The sequence below is a fragment of the Doryrhamphus excisus genome, linkage group LG9 (assembly GCF_037039965.1).
Source record: "Doryrhamphus excisus strain RoL-2023G ecotype Guam linkage group LG9, RoL_Dexc_Guam_v1.1, whole genome shotgun sequence".
NCBI lineage: Eukaryota > Metazoa > Chordata > Actinopteri > Syngnathiformes > Syngnathidae > Doryrhamphus > Doryrhamphus excisus.
Genome location: NC_136365.1, coordinates 2945493 through 2973434, shown reverse-complemented (window position 1 = coordinate 2973434; position 27942 = coordinate 2945493). Strand labels below are relative to the sequence as shown.

At 40.2% G+C, this 27942-nt stretch overlaps 1 protein-coding gene across 2 annotated transcripts; it reads left to right on the top strand.

The window, feature by feature from the left end:
* The first annotated feature begins 48 nt into the window (after positions 1-48).
* On the top strand, positions 49-27842 carry tsc2 (TSC complex subunit 2). 2 transcript variants are annotated; one of them, XM_058069430.2, is made up of 42 exons: positions 49-204; positions 1254-1431; positions 1512-1598; positions 1671-1781; positions 1862-2009; positions 2091-2208; positions 2291-2339; positions 3565-3690; positions 3797-3870; positions 3961-4087; positions 5048-5191; positions 5291-5428; positions 5514-5617; positions 5696-5777; positions 6594-6749; positions 7235-7354; positions 7520-7648; positions 7736-7842; positions 7920-8085; positions 8210-8332; positions 8413-8535; positions 9238-9427; positions 9598-9691; positions 9786-9888; positions 11276-11370; positions 13574-13714; positions 17305-17466; positions 17539-17694; positions 17803-17915; positions 17992-18234; positions 18329-18568; positions 19951-20040; positions 22944-23101; positions 23182-23762; positions 23840-23918; positions 24003-24089; positions 24201-24387; positions 25773-25912; positions 25997-26075; positions 26141-26232; positions 26315-26413; positions 26482-27842. In XM_058069430.2, exons 2-42 carry the CDS (start codon positions 1297-1299, stop codon positions 26650-26652), a joined length of 5667 nt encoding a protein of 1888 aa, XP_057925413.2. In that variant the 5' UTR covers positions 49-204; positions 1254-1296; the 3' UTR covers positions 26653-27842. The 2 variants fall into 2 exon arrangements, with proteins under 2 accessions (XP_057925413.2, XP_057925414.2); XM_058069431.2 differs by lacking the exons at positions 13574-13714; positions 19951-20040.
* Positions 27843-27942: the final 100 nt, after the last annotated feature.

Genomic DNA, 27942 nt, shown 5'->3' with positions numbered 1-27942 from the left:
ATAAGTTAGCACTGCTCACATGTTTCTGCCGGAAGTCTTCCTGTCAGACTTTCAGCTCGTCATCCGGTCGGGGAGCGGAGGTCTATTCTCGCAACACAATAAATCTCCTGCAGTGTGTATATTTAGGCTTATGTCAGTGCACAAACGTGGGTAGCTCTCGTCGTTGCCACCGAATGAAATCTACAAGGATACAACTCTAACAAGGTGAGAAAAGTGGTGGTGAAGGAGGGCTGGTGTTGACCAGGCAAAGAATGCTAGCCTGCTGCAGCGGTGTTAAAGCTAACGGGTCAGCTGCGCCATTATGAATTTCTCCTTTTTTTTTAGCCTTGTTTGTTATGTTTAGTCCTCATAATGGCTATCTGGTTGCTTGCAGTATGATGTATTCGGAAAATGTAAGTAGAGAAGTTGTTGTCAGCTCCCCCTTCTTCTGTTTCTCTCTGTTACGATGTTTATGTCAGAAAGTTTTTTTTGCTATCACACACTGCTGCTTGAGTTTTTGTCATTTGTTTAGTTTCAGCTGGTCAGAATTTGACCAGTCCCTGCCTCTCGTCTGCTGGAATAGCTGGGATAGGCTCCAGCATACTCACAGCACTAGTGAGTACAATCAGTAGTATGGAAAATGGATGGATGGAGGCTAAAAACACACCTCAATTTGTAACATTCATCGTTGTGCAGTGTTTCCCACAGGGCTGCAATCTATGTGTGGCATGAATTGATATAATTGATGCATGTACATGTCATATTTTATGGACAAAAAGTGATCAAAAGCAAAACAGATGTGTATAAATACAAATTAACTTTATTATGTGGCTTCTTTTTGTGTTTTGTTTTCTTATATCACAAGCAAGACTGTTTAGGTGCTTTTAGGTGGGGGTGGTGGCCTCGCAGAAGCATCGACTGTTGATTGCGAGAAGCTGTAAAGTGTGTGCTTTTATTCCAGCTCATCTTATTCTCATACAGACCAGGTTGGCTTGAGGTGTGTTAAGAAGCAGGCTTAGACAAGCTGTGGTACGTTCACTGACAGTCCTATTAAAATATGCTAAATGAGGGAAGGCAGACAGGTAGTGGAACAAATCATTTTTGTTCAGGGTAGGCCACCACAAAGAAATGAATGTATAGGTAACACTTTTGTTTTCAAAGTTTGACTGAAATGATGTAGGATAACTTTGATGTGACGTGTGCAGGATGCTAAGCATAACAATGTCATTGCACTCCGAACACTTAACCGGTATTTACTTTTTGTCTTTGCACAGCTTTCCATTCTCACATACATACTCAGCTGCCAAAGGCTTGGACATGAATAAACAACCAAGCAAGGAGAGTCTGAAGGACAAGGTGAAGGGGATCTTTGGACTGGGACCCCCACGTCCTCCTAGCAAACAGAGTGATCACAAGCCATCTGAGTTTATCATTACAACTGATATCATCAAGGTATGCGTTTAGCATTTAGTTTATTAGTCAGATTATAGAAGCAGCTCCCTGATCTCCGTCTTCACTTCTATGTTTCTCAGGAGCTCCACCCTGAGTGCGGCCTACATAACCGTATTCGCACAATGAATCACGTTTGTGATCTTGCCAAAACCAAACGATTTGAGGAGGTGAGTGTGTTTATAATCTGTGTGACGCTTTACACATACATGTTTGCAAATCTTTATATGTTTGTTTCCCAGCATGCAGTAGAAGCAGTGTGGAAAGCTGTGGAGGACATGTTGTCACAAGAACAGCCACCAGAAGCCAGGCATGCTGTCCTGCAGCTCCTCAGGGCCATTATACAGGGACAGGTAGAGCCATACAACATAGACAAATACATATATTCAAGATTTAAGACATTTACTGAAAATGTATTCATGGTTTTTGAAAGGGTGAGCGACTCGGCCCCCTGAGAGCGTACTTTTTTCGGGTGATCAGAGACTATCAACCCTGCAATGAAGACCTATCTGATAGACTGGAAGTCTTCAAGGCTTTAACTGAGAATGGGAAGGACATCACATACCTCGAGGAGGATATAGGTGAATCTTTTTAATACAGTCAATGTCAATTGATTAGACATTTAGACATTTTCTTCTATTCTATTTTCTCTTCTTCCACAGCTCGCTTTGTCCTATTATGGATGGACATTGGGCTCACTTCTGACTTTCTTCACGTTCTGGTCAATCTGGTGAAATTCAACAGCTGCTACTTGGACCAAAATGTGTCCGTCATGGTTCAGTAAGTTGCACAACAAATGATACCAAGCTGTGTGATTCTGTGTTTTTGCTAAGATTTACAGTACATGTGTGTATGTCTGCAGGAAAATTTGTCTTCTGTGCAACAGAACAATATCTTCAACAGATATAGAGGTGAGTTACTTTGGAGGTGTGTAGGTCAATTTAGACCAAGGGTCTCAAACTCAATTTACCTGGGGGCTGCTGGAGTCTGAAGGAGTATTGGGTGGGAATCTCCGGGTCCCTCATGACACACCACTCACGGTAATAAAAATAAATAATTTCATAGTTTATATTTTGCTGTATTCAGGAAGGCAAGAAAATGGATGGATTTTTGAAAAAAAAAATTCATGATTTTTTTAGTAAGTGAAAATGACCATTTATAAATAAAAAATCCTTAATTGGTGACCCCAAATTGTCCATAGGTATGAATGTGAGTGTCTATATGTGCCCTGCTATTGGCTGGCGACCAGTCCAGGTTATACCCCGCCCCGCCTTTTGCCCAAAGACAGCTGACATAGGCTCCAGCATAGCCGCGACCTTAGTGAGGATAAGCGCCATAGAAAATGGAAGGATGGATGGAATAAATAATCCTATTTTGTGGAAATTCAACTATAATAGTTGGGTCTGGAATCAATTAAAAGCAATAAACGAGGGATTAGTGTATTTTATTTCACTATTGTGCATTCCAGGTGTCTTAGAGTAGTCAACTATTCAATTCAGAGGAGTCTGATTCGGCTATCAATCTCGCGAGTCATATAAAAATGTTATGTGATCAAGATTGTACCATTCTGTAACTGGGACGACAGAGCCTTTTAGTTTTGCTGCCCCCTCCCTCTCTGGAGTTCCCTCCCTGCACCAGCCCGTATTTCTTCAAACTTGCTTATAATGTTTAACCCCCATTTTTTGATTAGTTATTCTCATTATAACTGTATATATCTTGTATTCTTCTGTTTTATGGCGTTGATTGCATTGCTTGGTCCATTAGAACGTGTTTAGAAAAGCGCTTCTAAATTAAAAGGTATTATTATTATTGTTGTTCTGACTACATGACTACATGTTTTTGCTAAAAAAATAGCCAATTTTTTATACAAAAGCAGCCTAATTTGTACTAATGAACCATTTAAATTTTGTATGTGACCTACAGTATACTTACCATGCATTTAATAAAATCACCCGCTTCAACTAACAGTGTATCAGTTTGAACAGGTAAAAAACTGTTATGCCAACTTAATTTTATATCCTGACAGTGAATTTTAACCCTATTATAGATTATATATGATATTAAATGGTTGATGACGTATTACTTATTATTCATCTCTAAGTGCAAATGTGTTTCTTGTTTGTTTGTATGTCCCAGGTGGCTCTTCAAGTCCTCGATGCGGTGGTGTGTTACAACTGTCTACCCTCAGACTCTCTCACCGTCTTCATCATCACACTATGTCGCACGGTCAACGTCAAAGAGTTTTGTGAATCCTGCTGGAAGGTACGCAGAGGCTTCTTCATTTGGAAGAACTTAACACCCGACCGCATCCGCTAATTTGTTTCTCCTCTGATGGTTTTAATTTTCAAACCCGCTTCTGCTGCTCCAGTTGATGAGGAAAGTGCTGGGAACTCATCTTGGCCACAGCGCTATTTACACAATGTGCCGCATAATGGAGGAGAGGTCTGTTCGGTCCCATTGGTACATTAGCGCTAATAATATATTGCAGATTTGTCTATTTGTGCCCCCTTAACCTCCTGCCATGTCCATCAGGGTGTACATGGAAGATGCACCGTTGTTGAGAGGAGCTGTGTTCTTTGTTGGAATGGCGCTGTGGGGAGCACACAGGCTCCCTGCACTCAAAAACACCCCCACACTGGTTCTGCCATCTTTTTACAAGGTACCATGTACGACTCTCGCTGCTTGGATCTACGCTTCAGTAAACTGTGTAGGGATGCGTCCCGAAACTCTGTATCGTATCGTAACCTTAGCAACCAAAACAAAATGTTGCCTCATTTGGGTGCTAAATTGATGTAGCCACATCCACCTCCAAGGTGATGTTGTGCATCACCAACTCAACTTGAGTAAACTGCATTCTTTTTAATGCTGTGTTTTACAAAAATAAACAAACAAAAAATATTTGCTTTCATTTTGTACACAAAACCTGTAGTCTTGTCACTACAGTTTTGTCATGTGACTGGGAATGCCCTCACTTTCAGGTACATTAGCACAACCTAGTGTTGAGCTAATGTACTAACATTTGTCCTTTTTTATAAAGTCATAATCTATTTTGATTGTTAACATGTTTTTTTATTAATAACGTTGTAGTTTACACTGATGTAGAACAATATCTTATACTGAATGTTTGGTATCATTTGTAGCTACTTCTGTTACTACCTCAATCATATTTATTTATTTAACAACCCATTACAATACACTCATATGTGACTTTACTCGTCTGTATACACCAGTCATTATTTGCACTATGACCCATTGATCATTGCACTAAAATTAATATATATGCTCCTGTGCAATACTATGTGTATATTTTGGATATCTTGTATATATCTTGTATATATCTTTTTATTATAAATTGTCTTTTTTACTCTACTTTATATACTTTTTTGTTTTTTAAACTTGACTACTGCACTGAAAGGAGAAGCTCTCCAATTTCGTTGTACATCTTGTATAATGACAATAAAGGCCATTCCATTCCATACTTGAGCAGGGCAACATAGGACCATCTCAGTATAATGCAGTGGGTGTTAATGGTGGTGGTGGTGGTGGTCAATCCTGCATACTACAAATATATAAACACTATATCTAGGATTACTGTTGCCATTTTCTGTCTACCATTCAGGCCATGTCATGTGCCAACGAGGTGGTGTCCTATGAAATTGTCCTCTCCATCACCCGACTGATCAAGAAGTACGGCAAAGAGCTTCAGGTCGTTACTTGGGACATCCTACTGGGCATCATAGAGCGGCTGCTGCAACAGATCCAGGTGCTTGCTTGCTAACACTCGCACACATACAGAGAATAAAACATCCATAAATTAAAATATCGGTATAACTTGACCATTTTTGTCATTTTCTCCTCATAGGCAATAGGCAGCGCGGAGTTGAAAACCATAGTCTATGAGCTGTTGACAACAGTAGAAGAGCTGTATGAGCAGAATGGTTACCATGGTTCCACAGAGAAGTTCTTCAGTCTGGTGGAGAAGTGTGCTGATAAAAGACCTGTTAGTGTGGCATGTTCTCTCCTATCCTAATGCCGGCATTGGTTTTCTATATCACTCATCCTGCTCTTTTTTGTATGTGTGAAAGGATGCATCGGTGCTGACGCTCATCTCATACAGGGCTCAGTCCATCCAGCCTGCCAAGGACGGCTGGATTCAGAGCCTTCATCGCCTCATGGAGAAATTTTTCAGGTGGGTTGCCCTTCATTCATGACACGTTATGTGAGTATGCTATGTCAAAATGGATCTGGTTTACTACCTCCGTTATAGGAATGAGAGTCGTAGCGTGATTAGGATCAAAGTGCTTCACATCCTGTCATTTGTTTTGAGTACCAACCGTCAGCTGTACGAGGTAGGTCTTATCTTGGCTCAACATCCATGCACCCATTTTCTATACTCCTTATCCTCACGAGGGTTGCGGGCATGCTGGAGCAGTCTTTCTTTAGGCGAGAGGCGGGGTACACCCTGGACTGGTCGAAGCCAATCACAGGGCACATATAGACAAACAACCATTCACACTCACATTCATACCTATGGATAATTTGTCGTCGCCAATTAAACTAGCATGTTTTTGGAATGTGGGAGGAAACCGGAGTACCCGAAGAAAACCCACGCATGCACGGGGAGAACATGCAAACTCCACACAAACTGGAATTGAACTCAGGTCTCTTAGCTGGCCTGCTGTGTAACCACTCTCACACCGTGCAGCTCCTGATAGAAAATGTGAACAATTTGGAGTCGCCAATTAACCTAGCATGTTTTTGGAATGTGGGAGGAAACAGTAGTACCGAGGGCCGAGGGTGGAATTGAACCCTGGTCTCCTAGCTGTGAGGTCTGCGCGCTAACCACTAGACCGCCGTGCCGCCCGATACAATTTTTGATGAACTCCAAATTGATGCGTTCAAAGGTTCCAGTGTATTTTTTCTGGCACGTTTATTGTTTGGTGACTAATACGTTTTTTTTTTTATCAGTATTTATTTATTTTTTTAATCAGTATCTTCAGCATCTTTTTTGAGGTGTTGCATTTTATATGTGACTGCATATGTTTCCAATTAACCTAGCATGTTTTTGGAATGTGGGAAGGAAACCGGAGTACCCGGAGAAAACTGGCTAAACATTTATTTTGATATGATGTCATTGTTTTTTTTAATTTTTTTTTGTCTTTCAGGATGAGTTGATAGAAATGGTAGTCATCCCCCAGCTCAGTGGGATAGCCGAAGACCGAGACCTTGCTGTAAGAAAACAGGCTACCCAGCTGCTGGTGGACCTGGCTGAGGGCTGTAACACCCACCACTTCACTAGCCTGCTAGACATTATCGAGCGGGTAAGAGAACACTCAGCAACTTTACTTAGTCCACGGCCCATATCTTGTGTGTTCTGACCGCTAGAGGGTCTACACAGGGCGGGCTGAAGAAATCTCACCACGGCATTGAATTATGGTTTATAAATTTGTGTAGATAATAAAAATCACTGAATGTCTTAACATTTCACCATTAAATATAACATTCAACAGTGCAACATGCGTAGAACTTTTGCGCAAGCCACTGCTGCAGAAGACACTTGAGGTGCACCTTCTGGAATTGTAAAAATTATCTTTAATATTGATAGCTTCATTTGTTTCTTGAAAGGTCACCTATATTGTCCATAATCCTTCCTTATATCATCTTTTTACACACAATTTATATATATATCTTGAGCTGAAAAGAGGTAATTTAATTTTTCCGCTTGTTCGGCCGGTTGACGGCTGGCCGCTCAAATCTCACCACGGCTGTGGCTGTCGTGCCACTGCTGACTGGTATGTTTGTGTAGGTGGCCAGCCGATCTCTGGTGTGTTCAGGACCTGTGGAGATTTCAGAGAGGGAGCCCACAGCAGAGTCTCCCATGGAGGATGTCAGGACTGCTGTACTGGGTCTACTTGAGATTCTTCAGGTTACTTCATACCAATTTAACACTGTTTCAAATGAAATTGTATTGTTTATTCAATGTAAACAGACATATATGAACAACAAAACCATAATAATATAAAGTCTGTGCAAAGAAGGAATTGGTATAAATTGAATAATTACAAGTGCATTATTTTATTTTCCTTACCAGAGTAAACTTTACAGCCCTGTGACTATGCCAGCCCAGGCAACTCGCGTATACGAGTTGCTTATCAGCCATCTGCAGCTCCACTACAAGAACAAGTATTGTTCTCCTGTTGCTTCTAGTATCAGATTACAGGTAAGTGCACAAGTAGCTCGGTTTATAAGATTAATTTCTCAGAACTTCTCTCTCTTTTTAACACACATCATACCTTTCACCTTTTAGGTGTTTGACTTCTTTCTGATGATGCGAGCGGACTCTTTTCATCGTGTCGGTGTCCCTAATAAAGATGGTGCCATGAGGTTCAGCCCGTATTGCTACTGTGACACAGGGTCCGTGACACACACACACATACTCGATCCCTGATTTGTGACCATTACATTAACATCATTGTCTCTCGATAATTCAGGGAACCAGAAAAAAGAGCCAGCGAGAAAAAGCCAACAGGGTCAACATCTCCTCCTGCTACTGGTCCTTCTCCTAATGCTCCTCCAACATCTGCAACCTCAACGATACGCTCGGCCTACTTGCCCTACTCCCCTGCTTTTGGTGTTCTTCTGCAGTGTCTCAAGATGGTACACATGATTATAATTATAATTTGCTTCTACAACACATTCAACATGCAGTACCAATGTGCATGGAATAAATATGTCTAGCAACCCAACAATAATTAGTCCCTCAATCATTCCATTTCTGCAGGAGACTGATTGGAAGGTGCTGAAACTGATCCTCGAGAAGTTACCATGGACACTACAGTACAAAGTCATGCTGCTCACTTCACCCTGCAGCCTGGACCAGCTTTGTTCGACTCTGTGCTGCATGGTAACTGCATTTTCACACAAACAGATGCGTTGCAATGACGTCTCTGTAACGCAGCTCAATGCCGTGTCTTTTGCATGTAGGTGATTTCAGAGCGTCTGAAGAAGACACCGGAGGGATTTTCACGAACTGATGTTCAGCTGGCAGTTGTTCCTGTCCTCACAGCAATCACCTCCTACCACAACTATCTGGAACAATCAAGACAAGTACAAAAACCGGGCTGTAGAAATAGTCTTTTACCACAAAGTGGAAGTTATTATTTACTTTAAAGTTTTACACATACATAACTTCTACAATTTTTCACTTCTGGTAGGATGCCGATTATATTACTCAAAGAGCAATAGTCTGCAACAGTAATGTCGGAGTTTATGTATGGGAGATTAATGTTAGACTGTATATCAATCAAATGACAAAATCATAGCGAGGATGGATGATAGGCTGATGTCGTGCGATTGACCAACATTACATTCATACGTTCATACTACAACAAGGAACTTTCCCAATGCTGGGGGTGTTTTCTTCTTATTGCTTAAGAAGAAAACTTTCTTCTTAATGCATATTGCTACTAAGCAATATGAGTATAAATGAGACTACAGAGGTGACATTTAACAATGTCACAAACGGGTTTTTTATGCTCTTTAACTACAAAAATATTAAATTTATTAATATTGAATCCTACTTTTTTGAAAATTCACCTACCGCTCCGCTTTTACTCATGTTTTAACTGTGTATTAACCAATGAATGTTGTATTTTGGTGTGTCTTATATTCTGTTTACTTGCTTTATTCAACTCCATTCTTCTGTAAAGTGTCTGAGTATTTTGAAAAGCGCTATACAAATAAAATGTATTATTATTATTATTATAAGTGCGCGATTGACCTAATTTTATGTTCTTTCTCCTCTTACAGAGAGAGCTTGTCCAGTGCCTGGAGACAGGCCTCATTTACCGCTGTGCCAAGCAGTGTGTGGTGGCCCTTACAATGTGTACGGTGGAGATGCCTGACATCATGATCAAGCTGCTTCCTGCTCTCATTGTGAAGCTCACTCACATCTCTGCAACTGTTGCCATGGCATCGCCGATGCTTGAATTTCTCTCAAGTGAGTACCAGTAACACCTCAAAACATCTCAAAAGTTAAATGCTCAAGGTTATTTAGACATAAGTCAGATGAGGATATATCATCAAGAGTGTGTTATTGTTTCAGACATTGTAGAACATGGTTCCAAAATAAGGATTTCACTCATGTTGTTTTTTTTTTTTGCTCCATAGCTCTGGTGCGCCTACCCCACCTTTATGCCAACTTTGTTGCAGAGCAGTATGTTAGCGTGTTTGCTATCTCACTGCCATACACAAACCCGTCCAAGTAAGTGCTCACACACATACAAAACACATTGTCAGATCTGAAGACATACGAAATAACTCTGACATGCTGATTTTTTTTTCCTCATTTTCATTAGGTTCAATCAGTACATTGTATCCTTGGCCCATCATGTGATTGCCATGTGGTTTATTCGCTGCAGATTACCCTTCCGTAAAGACTTTGTTCAGTACATCACAAAGGTGCGGGCTTGTTTGTCACCTTTCTGTTTTTTGACCCGTAATTTTAACATTAAAGTAAAGCATCATCCAGGAAAACAAAAAAATAGCAAATCACATATGAAAAAATGTAATAGACATGCATGATACACATTCTCTACAGCAGGGGTCTCAAACTCAATTTACTTGGGGGGCCACTGGAGCTAGGGTCTGGGTGAGACTGGGCCACATCAAGTTTTAAAAAAAAAACGCATTTATTAAAAACAGAAAAATGAATAAACTTTGCTTTGATTTCGATTTTCTACAAGAAAAGCTCTGATAAAACATTCCACTGTTTTCAAATATCTTACTTTTTATTTTTCTACACAAAATAAGATGAAAAATAAATAAACAAATCAAGAATAAAGAAAATCAATCAATCAGTAATAAATAAATATAATAATAATAATAAAACGGCAAATAATAAAAACTTAAGAAACCACATATAGTTGGTGGGTAGACAAATTATTTTTTTCAGATTAAAATGAACAAAGCATTATTAGAGCCCTGTAGACATGACAAAACACGACTATAGTCTCATTTATACTCTTTTTATTTACAACAAATTGCGCAACTGCAGGGTCTTGAGACACATGCTAACTCGCAAACTAGAGAGCTAGCGACCTAAACGGTAGCCTTCAAGTTATTTCCTTTAAACTTAAATAGCCAAAAACTTACCACTTCCACACGGATAGGGAGGATAACTATTAACAGTTATTTAACCTTTAACATGAACATTAATCAAACGTAATAATTTTTTCTGGGTACATGATACCATACAGCATCCATATCAAACTTGCGCGGGCCGCACTAACATTAAACTTTCATATCAAGGCGGGGGCCTCAAACTAGTGTCCTGCGGGCCGCAATTGGCCGCGTGTTTGAGACCCCTGCTCTACAGGGAGTGTCCAATATACTAGTCTACTATAGGTGATGTGACTGGGGAACCACATTTTGTGAATATTAGCTACCTACCTAGTATAGGGAACATTTAAGCATAAAGAATATTCCCTTCTCTTCCTGCTTTGAGTATGTAATCTACATCCGTTGTAACACGCGCACACATACTTATTCACGTTAGCTTACCTTAAACAGTTTTTTCTGGTTTCAAAACAATTATGTAATGTTAAATTGTGTAAAATCAGGCTGTATATACTATTTTCTGCATGTGGAAATCCAATTACAAATTGTGATTTGAACAACAATCATTAGATAATATTGTATCTGTTATATTCATACGGCCTCCCTTGTTACAGTCTCATATTTAGCCAGGATAGCTTTTGCAGTCATAACCAAAACTATAACTGCATTAACTGTACTTAAATTTTACTATAATTCAACAAATTGCATTCCATTATTTCTTCCTCATCAGGGCTTGCGTTCCAACGCCCTGCTGCCTTTTGATGATGGCCACGAGCAGAGTTCTTTCCGTGCCCGAAGCACCAGCCTCAACGAAAGGCCCAAAAGGTAAAGCATACATACACGGATATTTGCTCAGGGGATGTAAGTCTGCAGCAGGCCACACCACGCATTGTTGGGGTTCCCCAGGTAACAGAGGTCTCAGCACAACTGGTAATTTTTGCAATGAGTACACTCAGGTTGCCATGGTGATCACTAGTCCTTTTGAAATATTTTGTTACATTCTCAAATTGATCAAATCATTCTTCTTAATTTTATTTATTTAAAAATATAACTTAACTGTCACTTTAATGGTGGACGAGATAACAGTAATACCCATATAATGGAAAAAATTATGAGACTTGTAGCCCAGAATTATATTAGAGTATATTACATTAGTTGCCTGGTGTTTTTGTTGCCTCGTCCATCGCCTCTACTTTCCAAGAGTACATACATGCTGTTATGTTGTAAGGGTTGCCTCTCTCCCGCCTTCACATCATGTCATCTGACTTTGCATACCCAGAAAAAGAAATACACGGTGTATTTCGCCACACAGAGAAATAAGGAAGCTTTTTTTCTGCATTATTTTTTTATTGTCACACTTTTGCATAATTAGCATGCACGGTAGTTAAAATGTACAAAAAAGTACATCCGCGCATACAAATCAGAGCTGATTCAAAACCCGTTTCAGATATTCTGCAATTACCCAGGCAGTAACATATTCTCAGAGAGGTATTCATTTGACACTACGATTCTTGATTTGATGATTTTGATTTAGTTACATGACTAGTGAAATGTTCAAAACACCTCTCAATATGATGCCAGGCAGTTTTTCACTAATGTACACCACAACCACAATCATAAAATCAGAGAAAATAGGCTTTCTGAACTGCAGGGTTCATCACTATTCCAACATAATATAGGTAGATTTAAAAAAAAAATGTATGTCTACAGTACTTGCATGAGTGCTGTTTACAATTTATGTCCATTCATTGCTTCCTGTAGTTCTGGTCTGGTGCAAAATATTAAATTTTGGATTCGAGAATCCAAGAATACAATGCAGTGGAACCTCTAAGGTTGAACCGACTCTATTCCAGTGCTCCAATTTTAGACTTTCTTTATTGTCTTTGCACAATAACACAGCAGTGAAATTGCCAACGAAACGTTGTTGCCTGGCTCCTGTGTAATAATGAAAAATAATAATAATAATAACCACATTAAAATAGAAATAATCTGTTCCATTGTGAAAGTTAATAAGTTAATATAAAAATGTCAAAACATTAAAACACTCAGCCTTAACTTGATAAATGACAAGTCATAATGCGCATCAATGTAAGAATACTATGTATGACTAATACTATGTAGGCCATATTTAACCACGAAACAGCAATCATTCAGAAATTGAAAACATTTTTGAAAAACCACGATTAGCGTTAGGGACGACTATGTATCCTGCGGGAAAAAAATGGCAAAATATCAAAAAGTTCTGTGAATTTTCACGGCTGTGAGCCCTGAATCGTGGATGTGTGGAGATCCGCTGTATTCTGCAGGCGTTTGACTTTAGAGGTTCCAAGGTTGCTCAGTATAGAGTTGAAGCTTCCTTTTTGTCTGCCTCTACTCTTAACTCCTTTCTTAGTCTATTCGGCTTCGCTGTGTAAAATGTTTATTTTGTTGCTCTCCTGGATGATTTCAGTTGTGTCTATTTTTATTTCCAAATAGCTTTATCCGCACAGTTTTTACCCTCCGCTATAGTTTGTTTTTCCTTTTTGAGTTGATCTTTACCAATTGAGTTTCTTCTTCACTGTCCTGTTATCTGAGTCATGATGTTCAACTGCTGTTAATTTTCACCCTCTTTTGTTTTTTCTTTCAATTTTTTTTCATTTGGCACCTCCCCTGCCTCCTGCGATTGGGTGCTGTGTTGCGGTTGTGGTTTTGGGGGGGTGGTCGTGTCATCCCGGAACCCCTTCCAACATATCCCTTGGTCCTGCCCTTCTCCTGTGACCTTTGCCCATTGATGTTCTGTGCCCGTCCCCCACCCCACCCTCTGTAAATCCCTCCTCTGTGTGCTGCTGGGTCACCTCATGTTGCTACGGTGTTGGGGGGTGGGGTACGATTCCTGCGGCCTCCTGATAAACCACCACCGACACTCCTTCTCCCATTACCCACAAACCACCACCACCTCGACGATGACTCACCCCCTTTCTACCCACCGCCCACTGTAACCCCCTCTCGTTGCCCTCGATCCTTCGCCGTGGTACTCCTCACCGCCCAGTCTCCGGGCAGCCAAAATGGCGAAGGCGGCAGCGGTGGTAGCCAATAGCAGCAGCTCTCCAGTTAAAGAGCTGAGGGACCTGTCAGCCATGGACGCTTTCCGATCCCGCAGCATCAGTGTCTCCGAACATGCGGTCCGCAGGTTAGAGAGTCTTCTGGGTAACCGACCAAAAAAAAAAAAAACAAACCAAACAGCAACCAAAACTTTAATCGCCTCCTTCTTGGGATGGTTGATGGGGGTGGTGGGTCATTGTCATGGGGGGGCTGTCGGGTGGGTGTGTATTGGCAGGGCTGCCTGGATTGGGTGTTGCATGCTGTTTGCATTCTGCGTCCCAAACTTTTTGGGTTCTTGTGTGCCGCAATCATACACTTGTAGATTTAGTTGCCATGATGTGCTTTTGCATGCTACAGTGTTTGCAGAAGACATTGGAAAACATTCGGGTTCACATGGATGTTTTTCTCTTTTATTTTGTGCTAACCCTAACTTTTATTTCATTTTTGTTTTGCTGGGTGTGATACTGACACGGAGTGATTGGCTTAAAAACAAATGAATGGCTGGAGTGGGCAGAGAGCATGCGTATTGAAAGTCATGTGATTTGTTAAGTGGACTGACAAGTGCACCCTGAAGTGCTCCTTCCGGGGGTCACTCGGTCAGTGATGGTCGTTTTTGTCTTCATTTTGCATCACTCACAAACACACACCTGTGCTGCTATGACCATGGCAATCTCCAAGAGTGGGATTTTAGGACTAGCTGGGCTGAACCTGTGATACAGTTTGATAACGGGATGTAAAAGTTACAATCTCAACATGAACATGCATTTGCACACACACTTTCGGCCTTTTCTATTCTTTGTGCCTTTTATGCTTCAGTGTGATTCGTTTAATCTACAATGCAGTTGTCAAACATACTGTCAACATTGGGATATCACTCCACTCATTTCAAAATAAATGCCCACTTAAAAACAGAATGAAGTTGCTGCAAACAGCTGCAATGTAGATTTTATTTTTTTTAATAGCCTGCTTCCTGTAATGAATGGTTGCACATCTGCTGTTTTCACCTTGTCTGGTTGAAACATCAATAGATGATTTCACCATGCACTTTGTCATAAGATTAAATGTTAGTTATTAAACAAGATCATAACCTTAATTGAATTACTATATATACAGTCATCCCTTGTTTCTCACGGTTAATTGGTTCCAGACCCGATCGCAATAAGTGAATTTCCGCAATGTAGGATTCAATGTTAATAAATTGAATGTTTTTGTATTTAGAACATAGAAAAAGTGTTAAGGATTTTCTAAATATGTTTTTTCCTAACATCATTAGAGCCCTGTAGACATGGGACTTAAGAAGCTTTTTACTTAAGAAAGGGTTTCAAACGAAGTGGGGAAGAAGGACAAGGTACGAAGCCAACCACTTCCACATGGATTGGGAGGAGAACTTTTTTTCCACTTTATCATATCGGACATGCCTCAGCTTACTACATTCATGAATACTACATATGACTTGTCTTTCAATATATATATTTTTTACTAATATTGGGCCAGTCAACCACAAAGCAGCGATCGTTAATTAATTAATCGTGATGTAACGAGGGACGACTGCATAAACAAAAGTGTTTGCCCCTTCTTGATTTCTTTTTTTTTTATGTTTCAATGATCAAATTCACCAATGACAACACAACTGAACATAAAATGCAGTTTTGAAATGAAACATTTTATTGTTATGGAGAGAAAAAAATTTAACCAACATGTCCCTGTGTGGAAAAAGTGATTGCCCCCCCCCACACCTAATAACTGCTTGGGGTACCCGTTTGCAATAACTCCAATAAGTCTCTTACAGCGCTGTGGAGGAATATTGTTGTAATTCAGCCACATTAGAGGGTTTTCCAGAAATGGCTTTATAATCTTTTCCAGACTAATAAATCCAAATTAATCACAATTAAGTCATGTTTTAACAGGGGAGAAAATCACTTTTTCACACAGGGCCATGTAGATTTTGATTTTTTTTTTTCCCATCCATCCATTTTCTATTCTGCTTATCCTCATTAAGGATATCTGGTCTCGCCCTAAGTCAGCTGGAGCCTATGCCAGCTGACTTAGGGCAAGAGGCGGGGTTCACCCTGAACTGGTTGTTGCTATTTTTTCTTCCGTAATAACATTTAATTAAAAAACTGAATTTATTTAGTGTTCAGTTGTTTTGTCATTGACTAACAATTATTTGATGATCTGAAGCATTCAAGTGTTGTAACATGCACCCCCCATCGCTTTACATATACACATACAGACACACAAACTTATGTACACGTTACTGTTACTGTCATTGTCAGTAGAGGCAAGGTAAGTGTGTATAAAAACCTACGGAAGTTGCTCCGGAGTATAAGTCGCACAAAGCCGAAAATGCATCATTAGGTAGAAAAAAAACATACATAAGTCACTCCGGAGTATAAGTCGCACAAGACCAAAAATACATAATTAGGTTGAAAAAAACATACATAAGTTGCTCCGGAGTATAAGTCGCACAAGACCAAAAATACATAATTAGGTTGAAAAAAACATACATAAGTCTCTCCGGAGTATAAGTCGCACAAGGCCAAAAATACATAATTAGGTAGAAAAAAACATACATAAGTTGCTCCGGAGTATAAGTCGCACAAGACCAAAAATACATAATTAGGTAGAAAAAAACATACGGAAGTCGCTCCGGAGTATAAGTCGCACAAGACCAAAAATACATAATTAGGTTGAAAAAAACATACATAAGTCTCTCCGGAGTATAAGTCGCAAAAGGCCAAAAATACATAATTAGGTAGAAAAAAACATACTTAAGTCGCTCCGGAGTATAAGTCGCACAAGGCCAAAAATACATAATTAGGTCGAAAAAAACATACATAAGCCGCTCCGGAGTATAAGTCGCACAAGGCCAAAAATACATAATTAGGTTGAAAAAAACATACATAAGTCTCTCCGGAGTATACTAAGTCGCTCCGGAGTATAAGTCGCGCAAGGCCAAAAATGCATCATTAGGTAGAAAGAAACATATGGAAGTCGCTCCGGAGTATAAGTCGCAAAAGGCCAAAAATACATAATTAGGTAGAAAAAAACATACTTAAGTCTCTCCGGAGTATAAGTCGCACAAAGCCAAAAATACATAATTAGGTAGAAAAAAACATACTTAAGTCTCTCCGGAGTATAAGTCGCACAAAGCCAAAAATACATAATTAGGTAGAAAAAAACATACATAAGTCGCTCCGGAGTATAAGTCGCACAAGGCCAAAAATGCATCATTAGGTAGAAAAAAACATACATAAGTCGCTCCGGAGTATAAGTCGCACAAGGCCAAAAATACATAATAAGGTAGAGTCTCAGGGTGGATTCAGTCAGCCACTTGTATCATTTTATTACAGAATTTTCTCCGTCATTACGTTTTCTCCGTAATTCAGACTTCGTGCTATTTTGTGTTGAAGATTCACTATGAACAAAACACAAGCGCCAACATAGTTTGCTTAACATCACTTTGCTTCTGCTTGTTTTGTGATGCATGTCGTACAGACAAGTGTGTATTTTTTTTTTTTTGGCCTTCTGCATTTCTCTCCGTATTTTCACTCCAGTACTTGCATGTCTCAACGAGCATGGACATAAAATATGAAATAAATCCGAATGTTGCGTGTCTTCCTCTCACTGCATTTCTGCCTTGCTCTTGTTTTTGTGTTTTAATGTTGCGTCACGTAGGATGCAACCCTCCACTACCACTTGCAGCCTAGGCTCTGCCGATGAAAACGCAGTAACTCAAGCGGATGAAGGTCTGAAGACGGTCCACCTGGAGCTCACTGAGACATGTTTGGACATGATGGCACGATATGTCTTTTCCAATTTCTCAGCACTACCCAAAAGGTGAGCAAACACACATTTTTTGTTACTTTTGTGCTTTTGTGATATTGTCATATTTTAACACTATCTTCTTAGATCTCCTATTGCAGAGTTCCTCTTGGCGGGAGGACGCAGTATGACCTGGTTGGTGGGAAATAAGCTGGTCACCATCACCACCAGCGGAGGCGTCCGCACTCAAGCGCTACTGGGCCTGGACATGGCTGATCGACTGGGAGGAGGTGAAATGACCAGGTGTGATGTTTATACTCAATATTCCAAACAACATACAGTATCTGCTACTGTTTGGTTTTGTCCTTGATTATTTGTATTTGTGTTGATTATTTCTATGTGGCCAAGCAGGTCTGATCCATCACTACACACCCGGATAACTAAAGAGGCACCCGCCAAACTGGAATCCCAGTCAAGTCAGCAACAAAGCAGAGCCACACGCATACGGGTCCGCTCCATGTCAGGTAGTATTCAAACCTCATTCACATGGAATGGAGTTTTAGTCATAGGAATACAATACGTACAGTACTATCTTTCCAGGTGGTCACGCTCTTCGCGCTGGTCCGGCCCAAAGTCTCAGCCCATTAGTGTCCCCCTCAGAGGGAGAGTTAGCTGCACCACTTTCTCCATCATCTGCTCCTATGCTGGATGGCCTCAGTCCGTCGTCCTCCACCTCTGCTGCTCCTTCAGCTCCCCCACCGCTCAAAGACAACCCCAGCCTGGCTGAATTTGTCCCTATGCTCACTCAGGGCTGGGCTGAGATCTTCATTCGAAGACCATCCGGTATGAAAGAGACTTAAAACTGGTCTTTTTTTTTTAAATGTGGAACCCTTTAAGAGTCTTTTCTGTAATCTCTTCTTTCATCCTTGCCAACCAGGTAACACAAGCTGGTTAATGTGCCTGGAGAACCCGCCCAGTCCCTTCTCCTCCGAGCTCGGTAACATGCCCTTGCAGGAGCTCTCGACAATCCTCATGGCAATGGATGGAGTGAAGGAACCTCCCGCCCAGACAGCCAGCGCTCCGGCCAGCACGGCCGCTCCTGCACCAGTGGAGCCTTTCAGCAAAGCACACAGCAGCGCTGGAGGGAAGGCACACCTGATCCAGCGCTCCAACACAGGTGAGTGTGACACATTTTAAACTATGCCTTTTTTTTCACATGTTTGGACATACCTTCATTCATTTAGTAACAGGAGAATGTGTGGCCATGCAGTACTTTTAACTGCTATAGTATATTATATATATATATATCATAACAATCATCTGAATTTTACCTGGGGTTTCATCTATATGTGCGTATGCACAAAACAGGGCTGAAAAGTGACACAGTTTTTCAAGTATGTGATCTATAAACATCACCTGACTTGTGCACAAGTACGCCAGCTATGCACTTCTTTTTAGACATTGCAAAAAGGTGACACACGTGTTACTGTAAGTGGTGAAGTGAAATCACATGTTAGAAATTAACATGCAATGGAAGCCAATGAAGCAAAAGTCTTCAATTGAAATTGAGTAATGTTCGTTTATACAATGTTTTTTTTTTTCACAGCGTCTTAAATAGCTTTACAATAGCATCAGCAGACTAGCTTAAATTAGACCATAAATTCTGGGGTATAAGCTGCACCCACTAGATTTAGAGGAAAAAAACTATAAAAAACTGAAGTATATATATGATTTCTCAGAATTGCTCAGATGCAATTCATTGTGGGAAAACTTTAAAATATATTTTTTATTTTAAATTTGGTATATGTTTTTTTTTAGGTATAGCTTTTGAGTGTTAAGTTGATGTATGATGAGTTTAGAGTTTATATACTTCCATTGCATGTTAATATGTATATATATATATATATATCCATCCATTGCCATGAGAATTGTTGTGTGTGTCTGATACACTAAACTCATCACACATCAACTTAACACTCAAAAGCTATACTTAAGAAATATACAGACATATACCAAATTTAAAATAAAAAATATATGTATTTTAAAGTTTTCCCACAATGAATTGCATCCGAGCAATTCTGAGAAATCATTTTTTCCTCTTTAAATTTAGCGGATCTGGCTAACGCATTATTCGGGTGTGCTCAGTAGTCTGGAAATGCTGGTAGTAAATTGGACATAGTTTTTCAGGATGTTTTTATTGAGTTCACCATGAATCAATCTGTACCCCAAAGTATCCTAGAGGTCCTATGTGAGCCCAATGAAGTTTCTAAACTCTAAAAAAAAATTAAAAAATATATGTATTTCTCCAATCTGTTGACGTTTATGAATAGACTTTTGATGATCCATGTTGTTTTTCGTGTTTTGAATGGCACCATCTTTTTTTTTTTTTTGCCATCTTTTTCTGCTTGTCAGCATTGTTCCCTCTTGTGTTCCTCCTTTTGAGATTCCTATTCTTGTTCTGATGGCTTTGCTTGTCATGTTTATCCCTCATCGCCATTGTGCTGGTTTGTGATTGGCTTATGTGGCATCCTGTGCCGCTCTCTGGTGTCCTGCCTGCAGTGGGCGACTCGCTCTGGTTTCTGGGTCAGGGCAGTGCCCCCCTAGGCCCTCTGGCCCCTGGCAGGTTGCACAGGAGCATTTCCTGGGCAGGTATTGTCCCCAATGTGTGCCGCCCCCCCCTTTAGATAACTCCTGGCCTAGTGAATTTCCTTTTACTTGTGCATTACGGTTGTCAGTAAGGGCAAAATAGCTAAAATTTACCCCCACCAATTCACTTTAAGGATAAGTTTTCTTTAAATGACCATATTGTCAACTAGCTTAAAAACTGTTACTGTAATTTAATGAGTGCAATACAGATACATGGTTGTTTTATGGGGAGTTTATATGATTTAGATATTTCCATTGCTGACCTAACAGGCTCCCTAAAGCAGTTATTTAAGCCTAATATATTGAATGACCCCCAATAATTTGCAAGAGCTCATTTTGGCCCGTCACAGACAACTAAGTGATGCAAAGATTGGTTCCATATTACTACAAGTGAGACAATAGATGATTTCTGATTTATCATTGGATTAGATTTGTTTAGATAGAATTGTATCGATCCCCTGGGTGTGTGGCCTCAGCGAAATTAAGGATGATCACCGCAGGAATGCTCTCCAATCATTCCAATGACTTAAATTTCTGTCGTCTTCCATGATATTTTCTTTGCTAATCATCCTTTTAACTCTTTTACCTCCCATGAGGGTGTCAGCAGGAAAGCCCAGACCCCATTCAACTTTATTCCTCTTTTTTTTGGCATCATGAGGGCAGCCATGGAGATGACTTTTTTGTCAGAGCTGCTGCTGTTTGCCTGGCCAACTCGTTAGTGTTGGTCTTTTCTTCTTTTAAATGTTTTGTTTTTAGAGCCGTGGGACTGGAGGAGCTGGTCTGGGCTGCTGTTGACTGAGTTTGGCCTGAGATAACCAACAACAACCAAACAAATAGATGCATGCAACGATACGAGATTGGGCGGTATCGGTGTGTGACTTCATTGTGCTACACAACACATTACAAAGCATCTTATGGCTGATCTTTTATTAGCTTCTGTAGATATTCAACTATGAACTAAGCCTTCAATCAAAGCAGCAGAATAGAATGTTTATTTTGTGCCAGTTCCCCTCTACATACACTATTTTGAATGCCAATCATCTGCACCAAAAGTGCATTTAATCCATGATGAATAAGTGACAAAACAAAACTTACCCAGTACACACAATTCTTAAAAGTAATCGGTGTTTCCCACAGGACTGCAATCTATTTGTCCCAGTGGAGGGTTAGGATGGGTGGGTTGACGTAATGATGCCATTGTCTAATAATTGCATAATTGTCTATGTAGCATTTACATGTAATTGTAACGTATTTGTACCGTATTTTCTGGACTATAAGTCGCTCCGGAGTATAAGTCGCACAAGGCCAAAAATACATAATTAGGTAGAAAAAAACATACATAAGTCGATCCGGAGTATAAGTCGCACAAGGCCAAAAATACATAATTAGGTAGAAAAAAACATACATAAGTCGCTCCGGAGTATAAGTCGCCCAAGGCCAAAAATACATAATTAGGTAGAAAAAAACATACATAAGTCGCTCCGGAGTATAAGTCGCACAAGGCCAAAAAAACATACATAAGTCGATCCGGAGTATAAGTCGCACAAGGCCAAAAATACATAATTAGGTAGAAAAAAACATACATAAGTCGCTCCGGAGTATAAGTCGCACAAGGCCAAAAAAACATACATAAGTCGATCTGGAGTATAAGTCGCACAAGGCCAAAAATACATAATTAGGTAGAAAAAAACATACATAAGTCGATCCGGAGTATAAGTCGCACAAGGCCAAAAATACATAATTAGGTAGAAAAAAACATACATAAGTCGCTCCGGAGTATAAGTCGCACAAGGCCAAAAATACATAATTAGGTAGAAAAAAACATACATAAGTCGCTCCGGAGTATAAGTCGCACGAGGCCTAAAATACATAAATAGGTAGAAAAAAACATACATAAGTGGCTTCGGAGTATAAGTCGCACAAGGCCAAAAATACATAATTAGGTAGAAAAAACATACATAAGTCGCACTGGAGTATAAGTCGCATTTTTTACGGGTAATTTATTTTTAATTACATCACCTAGGAAGGCAAGTTCTAACATTAATAAAAGAATAGAGAACAGGCTGAATAGGTGTAAGATATGCTAACACAATGGTTATTTAGCTGCACAAAAAATAAACATGAACAGAAAAGGCGTCCACTGTTTATGTAACAAACAGTTTTTTCATTTATAAGTTGCTCTGGAGTATAAGTCGCAGGAACAGCCAACCTATTAAAAGAAATATGACTTACGGTCCAGAAAATACGGTATATGTCTCAGGTTCATTGATAATGTTGCATGCATTAAGATTTTGCGGCCATTGAACCCACCACATTTGATGAGACCTACACAAATAGGTAAATCCAACAAATAGAAGACATATTGCCGTGTTCTTTAACTGGGACACATCTATCTCATCCCCACTGTAAACCAGTTCAATCCCAGGAGACATCTCACCCTTTCCGAGAGCCTCTCAGTTTTAGTCTCCAAAAGTCTCCTCACCAGGTTTGTATCAAAGAGACCTGACATCCCTCTTGCTATGTCTTCTTCTTCTCCAGCAGACCAGGTGTTCGAAATAGTGTGATTGCATGGGAAACACTGTTACTGTAAGATGTTGTGGTTGTCCCACCGATGTTATTATCCTTATGTGAAGCTCTAATTTATGCGTTAATTTCCCATATACTGTATCTTTAATGGATAGAATGAAGATACGCCAATACCGCCCAAGCCTCGTGCCTTAACGTTCATCACAAAAGATGTCGGTGATCGACAGACGCCGCCCACGATTGATCCGTTTGTGATTGTGATCAATGTGTCTAGTGTTCCCGTGCATGTGATGTTGTTGACTAACAGGGTGTGTGTGTGTGTGTGTGTGTTTGTGAAGGATGGTATCTTGTCAGATGTTTGACATTGTGTTCTGCTGTAGACTCAGTTGTGGTACTGGAGGAAGGGTCAGGGGTCACAAGTGCACGCACCCCATCCGACTGGCTGGAAAGCGAGGAGTGTGAGCCCATGCCGTCCGATCCCATCTTCATTTCTGCTGATAAGATCTCCAAAGCCCCACCTCCTGGAACACTCAGTAGGGTAGGTGGAAATAAAGATCAAACTGCAAAGCCGGGTTGAAGTTTGAAAGGAGTAAAGACGTCTTCTGCTTTGACCTCCAGTCCTCTTCCACCTCCAGTCAAGATGATGAAAAGTCCACCTTGGAGGAAGTGAGTGAGGGAGCCATTCCCATCGATCAACCTACTCAGGGGCTCTCCACCCCTGGCAGCCAGGAGCTCCTCTTCCAGGGCACAAACCAATCCCAGGGTCATGGACTCAACAAATCCAGCTCCTCTCCAGAGCTTCAGACTTTACCAGAAGCCTTCTCCAAAGCCGCTCTGGAATCGGAGAAAATGCTAGGAGATGTGGCCCAACCGAGAGTCCTATCAGAGGCCAAGATCCAGCCGCCCGCTGAGAGGGAGAACGTAGGAGGAGACCTCAGTGGACTCACCATGCCGAGTCAAGTAATGGAAGGTTCTTCTGCAGTGCTTCCCCAAAGTGGGGGAGCAAGAATGAAGTTAGAGTTTCCACCATCTGGAGCGCAACCGGGGCCCATCTCGCCCAGCGGGGGCCACAGACCTCGGGGCCACACCATCTCGGTATCAGCGCCGTCCTCGAGGAGAGAGAGGAGGACGGAGAGAGATTCGTACCACAGCCGACCCGGTCCCAGCAACACCGAGAAGATGTCCGGGCTCAGCCCGAGGTAGAAACGCGATATCGATGTTGAATCTCAAGCGTGGATTTGCACAAAACCGTGAATTGTCTTCTCTTCCACTCTAGCTTTGTATTCCTCCAGCTGTACCACTCGCCCTTCTTTGGCAATGAGGCAAACAAGCCTCTGCTGCTGCCCAAAACACAGGTTGGTGCCCCCCAGATGACCCCCACGAACCCCGGAACCAACCAACCATGCTGGCTTAACGAGGGGTGTGTTTCCTGTGTGTAGGTGATTGATCGTGCCGTGAAGGTTCTGGATCAGATGCCTCCTTACGACACGCATAAGATTGGAGTGATCTTTGTCGGAGCCGGTCAGGTGAGGACACCCACCGTGTAAATAAGAGAAGTAGTAGAACATGAATGAATTTTGAGTTTCCGAATTTTTATGAACCACATAACCACATCTCATATTCTCGCGTTTCCGTAGGTCAACAACGAGGTCGCCATTCTGTCCAACGAGTACGGTTCAAATCGTTACGCCTGCTTCCTCACCGGGCTCGGTAAATTAATCCACCTGAAGGACTGTGACCCCGACCAGATCTTCCTGGGCGGGCTGGATCAATACGGAGACGATGGCGAGTTCACCTACTGCTGGCATGATGACATCATGCAAGGTGGAACAAGAAGATCAAAACCGGTTTCATTTTAAAACTGTATTCGGTCTTCGGTTATGCTGTCGTCGACTAATAACATTTATGGTAATGGTAATGGTAATGCTAATGGTAATGGTAATGGTAATGGTAATGGTTTTATTTCATTTGAACATGCATCAGATTACAATTGAATGCATCCCATAATCAGTTCCCAGTTCCACATGTCCAAAAGGAGTAGGAAGAAGCAAAGCTTATTAAATCCTACCCCTCCATCTGGTACTTTTACAATCAGTATATGTTACATTTGTTCACTTCCTGCTTTCCATAATACAGTTAAGGTTTTTGTTTTGTTTTTTTAAATAATGCACCTCGTACCAAAGTATGAGGTGATATGAGCATCCAATGACATAATGGGTACCATAGTAAGTGTCAATATAGTGATATATATAGCACATCATGACTGGTTCAAGACTCTTCATCCTTGTATTTACCAAATTTATTTTATTTGTTAATTTATTTTTTATTATTTTTTTTGTTTTAAATTTTTTTTTACATTTACATCCTTGTATTTAGCAAATTTATTTTATTTATTAATTTATGTATTATTTTTTTTATTATTTTTACAATTACATCCTTGTATTTAGCAAATTTATTTTATTTATTAATTTTTTTATAATTTTTTATTTTTTTTTTATTTTATTTTTTGTCCCGTACCAAAGTACAAGGTGATATGAGCATCCAATGCCATAATGGGTACCATAGTAAGTGTCAATATAGTGATATATATAGCACATCATGACTGGTTCAAGACTCTTCATCCTTGTATTTAGCAAACATCAACTGCTTGTATTGTTTCTTGAATTGGCTCATCGTTGTGCATTGTTTGATTTCCTTACTCAATCCATTCCATAGTTGGATTCCACATACTGAAATGCTATGGCTTTTTAACATAGTCCTAGCATATAAGTGTTTCAAATGTACTTCTTCCCTGAGATCATATTTCTCCTCTTGTAGAGAAGTATTGGATGACATTTTTAGCTAATTGGTTATTTTTAGCCTTATGCATTATTTTAGCTGTTTGAAGATGAACTATATCAGCAAGTTGAAGTATTTGTGATTTTAGAAATAAGTAGTTAGTATGTTCTCTGTAGGCGGCATTATGAATTATCCTTACTGACCTTTTTTTGCAGTACATTTAGCGAGTGAAGATTGCTTTTTATAGTTATTACCCCATATTAGTTATAATTATATACCCCATATTAGCCCGTATTTCCACACAATAAGTAAGATATGGTAGAACCAGAGAGCAATAAATTCTGCAGAAGAAGTACTGCAGAAGAACCTTGCACTACTTGACTCTACTGAGCTTCCTTGTTTGGCCTACTAAGACTTGTGTGTGTCTGCAGCCATCTTCCACATCGCCACGCTGATGCCAAACAGGGAGAGCGACAAAGGCTGCTGCAATAAGAAGCGTCACATTGGCAATGATTTTGTTATGGTGGTGTACAACGATTCAGGCGAGGAATACAAACTGGGCACCATAAAGGTACACACACACACACACAAACACACACACTCGTGTATGTAAGTCACATCAATGTCAATCTAAAATCATCAACATTGTGTTTAGGGCCAGTTTAACTTTGTGGAGGTGATTATCAAACCGCTGGATTATGAATGTAACCTGGTCACCCTGCAGTGCCGGAAAGGTGAGCCCGGTGTTTCCTCGGTTTGTGCCGGAACCGGATTTCATGTCTCGTGTTTCCCCTTTCAGATCTGGAAGGCTTAGTGGATACAACTGTGGCAAAAATAGTTTCCGACCGCAACCTCCCGCTCTTGGTCCGACAGATGGCGCTCCATGCCAATGTAAGTTGAGATAATGTTGGTGAGAGTCAAGTGTGGCGTCACTAACACGCCCCCCCCCCCCATTTTTTTTTTTTTTTTTTAGATGGCATCTTTGGTTCACCAGTCCAGAGCCAACCCGTCTGACGCCTACGCCTCAAAGTGGCTGGCACGGTTACGTCACATAAAGAGGATCAGGACCAGGGTAGGCGACACTTAAGACAACCGCCATTCCTCAAAGAATTCCTCTCACCATGTCGCTCTCTCTTTCAGGCCCATGAGGATATTCAATCCCGCTGCACCCCTGGGATCTCGCTGACTCAAGGACATAGTCAGCCAAGTAAAGGATTTCAACCTAGCAGCAATGCTGGTTTAAATGCGGAGAACTCGGGACAACGGAAAAGGCTGATGTCGACTGTGGATGACTTCACGGATTTCGTGTGATGACATCCGCACACGTGTTGAAGATTTAGGACTGGTGTGTTCGGGGACCCTGTGTGTTTCACGCTTACAATAAAAGCCTATTTTCTGAGCGTTTCAGCAGTGAATCAGGCACATTTTGCATCTTTTTCCAAAGTTTCCACTTTAAACTTCAACTGAAAGAGGGTATTTGAGTGCATATTTAGATATTTCCATTTATGCTATTTTTAATAATTACTTTTCCAGGCTACTTTTTCAAATTTTTTACTTTGGTGGTGAAAAATCCCACAGGAGGTTTGCCACATACTGTATTAGCAATTCATTTTTATTTCAGAGATCACAGGCTAACGACCAATTTTTACTGAAAGAACCGGAATGATCCGATTCACTGAAAATGAATCATGAGAGGAAGCTGTGCCTTGTACTTCCTGCTGGTGGCGCCGCATCCACAGGAAAGGAGTGGCAGCAGAATGTGCTACTCTTGGAGGAGAATGGATTTCCAAACTTTTCCCAGTCCACTTCGGTGGATAATAAAATAGTAATAGTATAATAGTAATAATAATAATAATAGTACAATATGACCATGTTCTCATAGCATTTCTGCATTTTTTTTTAAATTTTTCTATTTCAACGTTCGTCTTATCTTATTGTAATGATGACTTAATTCCCATAATATTTTTACTTTATTGTCATATTACCTTTGCCACAACCTAATTTCCCCAAATTGTAGTCATTTTTCCTCATAATAATTTGACAAAAATAACATTTCAACTTTACTGAAATGACATATTTAACATAATATTCCTAATAAAAAATTAAAATTAAGTATAATAAAATTACTAATAAAAGTAAAATGAAGAGTCTTGAACCAGTCATGATGTGCTATATATATCACTATATTGACACTTACTATGGTACCCATTATGGCATTGGATGCTCATATTATTATATGATTATTAAAAAACAAAACAAAAAAAACCTTAAACTGTATTATGGAAAGCAGGAAGTGAACAAATGTAACAGTTACTGATTGTAAAAAGTACCAGATGGAGGGGTAGGATTTAATAAGCTTTGCTTCTTCCTACTCCTTTTGGACATGTGGAACTGTGAACTGATTATGTGATGCATTCAATTGTAATCTGATGCATGTTCAAATGAAATAAAACCATTACCATAAAATTGCTTTACTGTAATATGCAGTGCATGCTGATATAATTAAATGACAGAAAAAAAGTAAACAATGCACTGAGATCATTTCATTTATTGTTCAGCTGTTTTTTCAACATTGTCAAGTGCAAAAGCATAACGGGGGGG